This window comes from Eretmochelys imbricata, chromosome 16 (genome assembly GCF_965152235.1).
Source record: "Eretmochelys imbricata isolate rEreImb1 chromosome 16, rEreImb1.hap1, whole genome shotgun sequence".
Classification (NCBI taxonomy): Eukaryota; Metazoa; Chordata; order Testudines; family Cheloniidae; genus Eretmochelys; species Eretmochelys imbricata.
In genome coordinates this window covers 21,422,766-21,433,291 of record NC_135587.1, presented here as the reverse complement: position 1 = coordinate 21,433,291, position 10,526 = coordinate 21,422,766, and the positions used below count along the sequence as shown (strand labels likewise).

At 49.9% G+C, this 10,526-nt stretch overlaps 1 protein-coding gene across 1 annotated transcript in view; it reads left to right on the top strand.

The window, feature by feature from the left end:
- The first annotated feature begins 1,687 nt into the window (after positions 1-1,687).
- The window catches only part of GPSM1 (G protein signaling modulator 1), a 143,619-nt gene continuing 134,780 nt past the window's right edge, over positions 1,688-10,526 (top strand). The window contains exon 1 of the mRNA XM_077835894.1: positions 1,688-1,777. Within this exon, the coding sequence (XP_077692020.1) occupies positions 1,719-1,777 (59 nt within the window). The 5' untranslated portion in view covers positions 1,688-1,718. The remainder of the gene's footprint in view (positions 1,778-10,526) is intronic.

The following is a 10,526-nucleotide window of genomic DNA, read 5'->3' as shown; positions in this document are numbered from 1 at the left end:
GTGGCTGTTTTTCATTCTAAGTTCTTCTATAGAAGCAGGGGGGGAATCCCAAAAGCTGTGGGAGTCCCAACATCTCTTAGGGCCAGCCTACAAAGTCCTTGCTCCTACTGATGGAGAGCTGCTCACATGAAGAGTCTCATTGGTTTCAGTGGAATCCCAAGTAAGCACTGGCCGGTGTGAGTCGCAGCTCTCCAGCCTGGCCCTGTGGGTGTTTCTTTCCTCCTGGTTCAGTGCACACTCCTTTTAATCAAGCGGAGTGACATGTACCCAGGACAATGCTGCTGCTGAGGGTTTTGGCGTGATGGTTTCAGGTTTCACTGCTGTGGTTTATCGGCTGAATCAAGCACATTGTTAGACTGTGGGGATACCGGTTTGTTGGTTTTGTTGGGTTTTTAAAGCTCAATCAATCAGAGAGTGGAGTGAGAGGTTTCTGCGGTTTAGCCAGCGGGACATTGTTCAAGGTCTCTGAAGTTCCATGTTGCATTGAGTAGGATCTTTGCGTACTCTAGAGAGGAATAAAACTGCTTCCCAAGAGTGCAAAAACGGTAATAAGCAGGACACGTCTCTGGAGACCTTCTGCCCAGGGAGTCCCCAGTGCAAATGCGAGTGGCGAGAGCTGGTGGAATCTGCCACAATTTGTTTCCAGTGGAGTTGCCACAGTTTAGGCCATGTCCCTCTTGGGATGGCCAGGATCTCAGACACGCTGAATAGGCAGCGCTAATTTAGGCTCTGCACTTGTACCCCGTGGAGGAGACGCTGGCCGCCCGCAGAAACACCCCTGCAATGGACCAAGGGGTGGCCTAGATAGGCTGGGTGCTTCTGCTCAGCTTTCTGTTGAATCCGTATAGATCTCTGGACACCTGATGGGTAACACCCTGAAATCCACTGCGTGACAATAAATAGCAAATGCACAAAGATTCACAAGGTGGTGGTGGTGGGGAATCACCTGCTACAGGCCAGACTGTGCTGTCCCTCATCCTGCTGGATCCCGAGCTCCTGGGAGACTGCTGTTCCTTATTCCTGGAGTATTCAAACCAGGGGCCTGCTCCAGGCACAGGGTGCTACTTTGCAGCAGTAAGGATGCCCAGTGTGTGGCCTTCGTTGGAAGGGGCAGGGCTGCTGCCTGCTGCTTCGCCCTTGAAGTGCCCGCTGAATGAGTGCTGCTTGCCCCATGTCTGAGCCTGGGCGTGAGACTCTGCTAGGGCAGGGCCTGCGGCTTTTCCTTATCGCTCCCTTCCCACAGCCATGCTCAGCATTTTGGCTTTTCTCCTGGAGGGCCCAGGATTTCCCCGCAGTGACACCCTCTGATCCCACTTCCTCAGCCCAAACAGCTGGAGCGGGCTCCCCTTCCAGCCCTCAGCCTGCTGCCCGCAACCTGTCGAAATCAGTGCTTGGGGGAGAGGAGACAGGAGCAGGGGCCGCTGTCTGGCTGAAATCAGGAGTTTGGGGCGGAGGGGGGGATAAAGTCCCTTTAAGCCCCTTGACTTGTGAGCTCTGTCTGACATCACCCGGCCGGGGAGGGGCCTGCCTGCTAGTTATTGTTACTCTGCATCACTTCCTCGCTGCCACCCCGCTAAGGGTTGCGGCGCCGAGCTGCAGCTGTGGGTGCAAAGTGGCTCGCTCTCGCTGTGTGTGTGTGTTCCGGCTACTCCTGCTCCACAAAGCCTCCTCGGGGAGCAGGGGGGAGGGAAGGCTTTCAGGCTGGAGCTGCCTTTTTCATGGCTTTTCTCCCCCGCGATGAGATCCAGAACTCGGCCCCCAAGAGACTCTACTCCAGGTAAGAGAGGGCTTCACTGGCAGCTGTTGACGGTGCCCCCCCCCCAGCCCCCGGCAGGGGCCGTGGCTCGCCCCCGGGGCGGTCTCCCAGCCCCTCCTGTTGCGGCGCTCAAGAGCCCGCTGCGATCACCCGCACGCGGGGCCAGAGCAAAAGTTCTCCGGCTTCGGAGAGCCGGCGAGGGTCGCCCGGGGGGGGGCCGATGCTTCACGCCGCAGCTCGCCGGTTAAAGCAGCCGGGCTTCCCCCCCGGCCCCGGGCTTCCCCCCCGGCCCCGGGCTTCCCCGGGCTGGAGTCGAGCGGCGGAGACCCCAGACCGGCCGCCGGGCTTTGCAGCCGCTGGCTCATCGCTGCTCCGTCCCTTGCAGCTGTGAGCGCCTGGGCGGGAGCGAGGGGCCGGCTCCTGTCGTCGACGCTCACCCTCGGCTTGCAGCGGGCGGGGGTGGGGGGGGGGGTCTCTGCAGCCCAGCCCGCGACTCCGTGTCGAAGCGAAACCCCAGGGTCAGCTGGGTGCACACGGGACTGCAGCGAGCCGGTTTGCACCGGGTTTCTCTTCCGTGCGGGGTTCCGGGGGCGCAGCGCCGCCTGGCTCTGGCTGGAAAGGCCCCCCTGGGGTCGTGTCTTTTGCTTGCGTCCCTTGGTGTAAACCCTCCTCGTCGAAAACGGAGCCGGCTTTTAGCAAACGCTGCTATTGATCTTCCCGGCTCTGGCGCAGACGGGCTTAGAGGGGGAAGCATCTCCTCCCTGGCATTGGTTTATCTCGCCCCAGTTCAGAAGGGTGTGTGAACACACATACACACACGCAGTTGACGCCCACATGGGCATCGCGGGGGTTGAACCAGAGACCTTTAGTGCTAAAAGCAGGAGGTTCCCCCTACTGGAGCTGACCGGAGGAGGGCGGTTCCCTTACACGTTAACTTCAGAGGTTTAATTCCTTGCTATGGAACAAGCCCCTGCTGTGTCTGATTCAGCCTGATCTGGGATGTCCAGCTCTGCTGAGACTGGGGCAAAATGGGTATTTGAATTTCACTCTCCCAGGCCAGACCCCTAGCCTCAGAGCTAGAGAGTCCCTCTTGAAAACACTGTTGAAACCAATATGTTTCAGCGGCCTGACAAAAATTCATTTAGTTGAAAATGTTCTCACCAGCTGTAGCCTCTACCCCCTGGAGCTGAAGGAGCAGCTCCATTAGCCAGCAGCTGTAGTGGATTCTTATCCTCTTGACTAGGGAGGGACAGAGGCCCACAGTGTGGGTTACCAGTGCATCTGGGAGGGGAATCATGTGAAAAGATGGTCTGATGCTTGATTCTGTATAGACCAGTGCTGCTTTTGCAAACATGTAGCAAAGTAGGGCCCTGCTCTGAGTAGCTTACGGTCCATTTCAGGTGACAAAGGGTACACAGGAGGACTGCAATTCATAACGTGCACTGAGGATTCTGGGTGCAAAAATAAGTGGAGGAGGGTTGGTTAGAAATGGGTTTTCCGGAGTGTTTTGTAAGAGGAGAGGAAGTGCTGGTGTGTGGGAAGTGAGAGGCTGTTACTCTCATGGGGGCACAGAAAGTGTAAAGATAAGAGCAGGAGAGAGAATATTGTGCCCCTCAGGGTAGAGAAAAGCTATGACATGGCTGTATTTAACATACAGGGGATTCTTTACTGAAGCTGCTGGCCACACAGACCCTGTAGTTCTCCTTGGTTCTCTAGCACAATTAGTTAGTCGCTGTAAGAGCAACTTAGCATCATGCTAAGATTTTGCCTGGACCAAACAGTCGTGGATGGGACTATTGATTAAATTACACATTCAGAGCAGAGGCAGATTTGCCCAAACCCCAGTCTCAAAGCGAAAAATGGATGCCACGCATGTAAAAGTAGAGAATGTTCTCATGAACCCCATGCAAACTGAAACAGGCAGGACCAGAGCTGGGAAAACACAGCTGTTACTTGAACCAAATCAAAGAAGTCTAGTGTGGAGAAAGTTCATGACCTTAATATATTTCTGTGTTGCTATCAATATTATCTGCATTTCAGATTCTCTCCAGCAATGGGGGACAGTCTGTGCAATATCTGGAATTTTAAAAAAAAATTCCCTCTAACCATACACAATATGGTGTTTTTTCCATTGGCCCCTCTTTGATACATGCTTTACACAAAAAGAAAAGGAGCACTTGTGGCACCTTAGAGACTAACCAATTTATTTGAGCATAAGCTTTCCTGAGTTACAGCTCACTTCATCGGATGCATACTGTGGAAACTGCAGAAGACATTATATACACAGAGACCATGAAATAATACCTCCTCCCACCCCACTCTTCTGCTGGTAATAGCTTATCTAAAGTGATCACTCTCCTTACAATGTGTATGATAATCAAGTTGGGCCATTTCCAGCACAAATCCAGGTTTTCTCACCCTCCGCCACCCCCCCCCCCCCCAACTCACTCTCCTGCTGGTAATAGCCCATCCAAAGTGACCACTCTCTTTACAATGTGTATGATAATCAAGGTGGGCCATTTCCAGCACAAATCCAGGTTTTCTCACACCCTCCCCCCCCCCCCGCCCAAAAAAAAAAACACACACACAAACTCCCTCTCCTGCTGGTAATAGCTTATCCAAAGTGACCACTCTACCTACAATGTGCATGATAATCAAGGTGGGCCATTTCCAGCACAAATCCAGGTTTTCTCACCCCTCCACCCCCATACACACACAAACTCCCTCTCCTGCTGGTAACAGCCCATCCAAAGCGACCACTCTCCCCACAATGTGCACGATAATCAAGGTGGGCCATTTCCAGCACAAATCCAGGTCTTCTCACCTCCCCCCCACACACACACACAAACTCACTCTCCTGCTGGTAATAGCTCATCCAAACTGACCACTCTCCTTACAATGTGTATGATAATCAAGGTACACATTGTAAGGAGAGTGGTCAGTTTGGATGAGCTATTTTAGATAAGCTATTACCAGCAGGAGAGTGGGATGGGAGGAGGTATTGTTTCATGGTCTCTGTGTATATAATGTCTTCTGCAGTTTCCACAGTATGCATCTGATGAAGTGAGCTGTAGCTCACGAAAGCTTATGCTCAAATAAATTGGTTAGTCTCTAAGGTGCCACAAGTACTCCTTTTCTTCCAGCAGGAGAGTGAATTTGTGTGTGGGGGGGGTGGGGGGGGGAGGTGAGAAGACCTGGATTTGTGCTGGAATTGGCCCACCTTGATTATCGTGCACATTGTGGGCAGAGTGGTTGCTTTGGATGGGCTGTTACCAGCAGGAGATTGAGTTTGCATGTGTGTGGGGGTGGGGTGAGAAAACCTGGATATGTGCTGGAAATGGCCCACCTTGATTATCATGCACATTGTAAGGAGAGTGATCACTTTAGATAAGCTATTACCAGCAGGAGAGTGGGGTGGGAGGAGGTATTGTTTCATGGTCTCTGTGTATATAATGTCTTCTGCAGTTTCCACAGTATGCATCCGATGAAGTGAGCTGTAGCTCACGAAAGCTTATGCTCAAATAAATTGGTTAGTCTCTAAGGTGCCACAAGTCCTCCTTTTCTTTTTGCGAATACAGACTAACACGGCTGTTACTCTGAAACATGCTTTACACAATAATTCAACCTAGCAATGAAAGGGTTATTTGTCTGATTCTATTGAATATGGGTTGAAGAGAGCACTAGGTGCCTGTTTAGGTTGTTTTTTTTTTCTTCCCCCTGTTGGCCACCAGTTGCTGGTAACAGCCAAAAGAGAATGCACTGTTGCAACAAATAGTTTAGCCTACCCCTGTTTTAGGCTGGGTTTGTGGAAATGTATACTACCTTCTAAGCAGGTTAGAGTCAATCTCTCTTACTTCTTGCAAACCTTTTAGTTTAAATAAACTTTAATCATTTTTGTGAAGGAAATCCAAGTGGGCGTTTTGCGACTCTTTAATACATGCCCACCCCTGCATGGTTGCTGCACAACTGCTAATTCAGGGAGGGATAGGAGAGGTGGGTAGATGCCCCACCTCTTACACGTGGATTCATCTAGACAGCTCTCAGGAAAGAGATGAGCTGCTAAAATCTCCTGCAAATGAAATTTGACCACTTCAGCTGAGTTTAGCTCTGCGTTTTTGGGATTGCTTGAACTCAGACTACGAGGACTGTGAAATTCCCACAAACCGTGACAGCTGTGACTGAATGTCGTATCCCTGCTGGGAGAATATGCCACGCTGCAGCCTCGAGACCATCCTTTTGCGCCTGACCTACATGCTTTGTGCACCCCAAACTCCCATGGGCTTCCAGGGGAGTCTCAGATGCTGGTGGAATGTGGCCATGTCTTTTGTGCTCCAGGCTCATTGAGTGTGGCTGGGACTGTGACCTTAAGCACTATGTAAGAGCTCATACAAGGATTGAAAGTGACCAGGGATCCTGGATCGTGATTTGTGGTGGATACTGTGGATCAGACTCCTCCTTGGGGGAGGAGAGGGGGTGGGTGTCCTCTGAAACCCCAAAACTTAAAGGCTTTCTGCTTTAACAGGCCATTCTGCAGATTGATGAGGCTGTGTGTGAGAGAGGTCGGCATGTTCTTGGGAAAGCAGCAGCATTGAATTCACATCACGGGCGCATTACTAATCCGGCATGGAGAGGACATTAGCTAACAGTGCACTCAGATCAGAAACGAACAAAGCTGGCACGAAGGCTTGGATAAAAGATCACCCTCCCCAGTGCTGCCTGTTTGAAGAGACTCATACAGACTCCAAAGCATTTAGAAATGTTCCTGATTTGCCCTGAGCATGGCATGAACAGCATCCAGCTCATTTAGTGTCAATCCAGCGTTTACCTGACCTGTGTGTGCGGGGGGCGGGCAATAGGTATATCAGGGGCCCTCAAAGCATCCTGGTTCTTCCCCTTAATGAAGGCGCCCTATTATGATAGACTCATGGGCTGCATTTTGCCAAAGCCAGTAGGAGCTGAGGTAGCTCAGCACCGGCACAATCGGGCAATATGAAGTGTGTTTGGAAAGTGTTTTAAGAGAGCAGGGGAAAGGGAGCTAGTGTTCTGGATTTACTAATCCATTGGGGGGAAGGCCTGTGATCTGAGGGCCCCAAGCACAGCACGGAGAACCTGAGCTCTCCTCCCTGTGCTGACATGGACTCACTCTGTGACCCTTGTGCAAGTCACAGTTCCTCCATGCCTCAGTTTCCCCATTGGTAAATGAGACTAATGAACCATACCTCAGAGGTGGCATGAGGCTTGATTAGAGGCTGTGCTCCTTACTTGGATACATTTCTACTGCAGCCAGCCAGAGTCTGACCTGAGCAAATGTGGCAGGGTGGCCCTGCAGGAGCGTTGATACAGATTGCCTTTTCTGTGCAGCGCTGCCCTTTTGAAGAGACCTCGTGTAATCACTCACCTTTGTACTGCTAGTCATGGTAATGATAGATGGTGTGGGCTGGCTGCTGGCTCCATAAATCTGAGCAAAGCTGGAGTCTGAAATGGGAAAGGGGTGTGGGGAGCGAGGCCAGGGCCATTCTATTCATCCCTGTTTTAGAAAAGTACATCTCTGCTCAGAACGGTTCCACTTTGAAGTGCTTTACACCAGATCCTAGCCACTCTCCCATGCTAGGGAAGGGCACCAGGGCACAATCCCCCAACACACACACCTTGCATGGGACTGCCAGAGTCCTGGAGCTGGGCTTTTTACGGGAAATGGGGTGCTTGTATAGCCATCTGGTGAGTGGGTGTTAGTTTCCCCTCTGGGCTCAGTCCATAGAGAATATAAGTCTGTATAGTTCTGGAGGTCCCAGGGTCAGTCCCTGGTGTGTCAGACAGGAGAATGTCCAACACATTTGCACCAACTCCTAAATTGCCCCCTTTTGTGCTACTCTGGCCTCAAAACTGCGGAGAAGATAGGGTCTAGGATTCAGATCCCAAACCAGCCCTCTGAGTGCCCTGAAAAGTTCAGTGGTTTTCTTCTTTTTGAATAAAAGACCAAGTTGGGTGGAAGAACTATATAACAGTATGTTCATCAGCTGGGGGATATTCCCTTGGGAAGAGCCTATATCCATATTGCTGCATTTTTTTTCAGTAGCTCCCAGAAATCACAATACTCCATGAAATATTCAGATTTTTTTTTGGACACTCAGCACTCAGAGAAGCAAATCTCCAAAGCATTCAAATAAATGGCTGTATATTATTGTGAAAGTGGGGTGGTGTGTTTTGTGTAGTGAAAGTGAAGTATAATTGGGAGCAAAAGAAAATACTTTAACCTGTTTGATAAGATTGCAGAATGGTCATCTCCTTTCCCTGGCCTGTTCAGTCACTGGCTTTTCAGCTGCAATTATTCACCAAGATGAAAATTAGCAGGTGGCTTTTGTTACCTGGACAGCTAGGAACTGGACTGAAATCGACCAACCTGTATCAACCCAGACTGGAACTAAATAGGCAACCTAGTGATGAAAAGCTTCATTATATCTCGCTGTAAATCCTCTGAGCCATCTATGAGAGGTTTCTGATTGTTAGAGGTAGGAGAAACGTCACTGAAGCTTTTTCAAGAAAATACCAGAGATAAACAAACATGACTGGATTGTTCCATCTCACTGGAAAGGAGTTCAGGTGAAATGCATCCTTTGAAATTGCACATGTAGACTAAATGGCTGGACTCACTGTACCAAACCTAAGTGTTTAAAGCACTAAATGGTAACGTTGGGAAGGAAAAACTCTCCTGTTGCATAATGCATTTTGATGCGGGTCCCAAGGGGTTGGCCATGCACAAGTTCCCAGGGTGGATGCTGATTGGTATACTGCAAGTAGGCAGGCACCTTATTTGGTAGGACTAGCAAATAGGTGGAATTGGTGCAGCTAGTTACACATGCGGAGTGGCAGATTCAGACCGCAAATGAGATTTATTTTGCACAGTTGACTGTCTCCCCTGTACTCTGTTCACTTCACTTCACCTCTGTTGGGACGACTTCTGCAATTCTAAACAGCTACTCTCCTTCCCACCAGTGTTTCCTCCTTCTCCCCAAATGTGTAATTCTACTGCCAAAATCTCTCCCATCATGCATCACAGGCTGAAGGACATTCAGTCCTAGATCTCTGGCAGGTCTAAGGTCTGGTATGCTGTGGGCCATGAGACTTAGAATCATAGAATATCAGGGTTGGAAGGGACCTCAGGAGCTCATCTAGTTCAACCCCCTGCTCAAAGCAGGACCAATCCCCAATTAAATCATCCCAGCCAGGGCTTTGTCAAGCCTGACCTTAAAAACTTCTAAAGAAGGAGATTCTACCACCTCCCTAGGTAACGCATTCCAGTGTTTCACCACCCTCCTAGTGAAAAAGTTTTTCCTAATATCCAGCCTAAACCTCCCCCACTGCAACTTGAGACCATTACTCCTTGTCCTGTCCTCATCTACCACTGAGAATTGTCTAGAACCATCCTCTCTGGAACCACCTCTCAGGTAGTTGAAAGCAGCTATCAAATCCCCCCTCAATCTTCTCTTCTGCAGACTAAACAATCCCCGTTCCCTCAGCCTCTCCTCATAAGTCGTGTTCCAGACCCCTAATCATTTTTGTTGCCCTTCGCTGGACTCTCTCCAGTTTATCCACATCCTTCTTGTAGTATGGGGCCCAAAACTGGACACAGTACTCCAGATGAGGCCTCACCAATGTCGAATAGAGGGGGACGATCACGTCCCTCGATCTGCTCGCTATGCCCCTACTTATACATCCCAAAATGCCATTGGCCTACAAGGGCACACTGCTGACTCATATCCAGCTTCTCGTCCACTGTCACCCCTAGGTCCTTTTCCGCAGAACTGCTGCCTGGCCATTCGGTCCCTAGTCTGTAGCTGTGCATTGGGTTCTTCCGTCCTAAGTGCAGGACCCTGCACTTATCCTTATTGAACCTCATCAGATTTCTTTTGGCCCAATCCTCCAATTTGTCTAGGTCCCTCTCTATCCTATCCCTGCCCTCCAGCGTATCTACCACTCCTCCCAGTTTAGCATCATCCGCAAATTTGCTGAGAGTGCAATCCACACCATCCTCCAGATCATTTATGAAGATATTGAACAAAACCAGCCCCAGGATTTTGCCATTGGAAAGCCGAAAATGCCCTTGTTTTGTGACATAAGGCCTTTGTTTTTAGCCCCGATATATCAGACCTTCAAACTGCTATATTATTACATTTGAAAAAGCCATTTTAGATCATTATTAGAAGTCTCTAAATTATATTAGCTATAGTTTTTCTGCCCCCACCTACGGCCGGTGTGGCTGGACTCATGGCACGAAGGCAGCCTGCCTTGGCAGGAAAAAGGGTCTGAAAAATCACGCGCGCACACATTTCTAAAATGTCTGTGCTGCGTCATAGGGGGTCTAGGCAAAACGCAGGATTACTTGGTGTGGAGTAATGGTTTTGTTAACATCTGTTCAGCTTGCAGAACTTGTTTGTAGTTTTAACATTCATGAGTAACGTGGGTCATCCCACAGCAGCAGGCATTCTGCGAGTAACTGGATGGTTTTGTGGCTAAGGCACTGAACTGGAACTCAGGAGATGTAGGTTCATTTCCTGGCTTTGCTACAGACTCCCTGGGTAATCTTGGGCAAGTCACTGTATTTCTCATTTCACCCTATTTAAAAGGGGGTGATTTCTCTCAGCCTTTGTCTCTTCTGTCTATTTAGAGTGTCAGTTTGTTTGGGCTGGAGACACCTCTTACTCTGAATGTGTACAGCCCGTCGCACAATGGGGTTCTGTGCTTAGCTTTGGTGTCCAGTTGCTACTGTAAT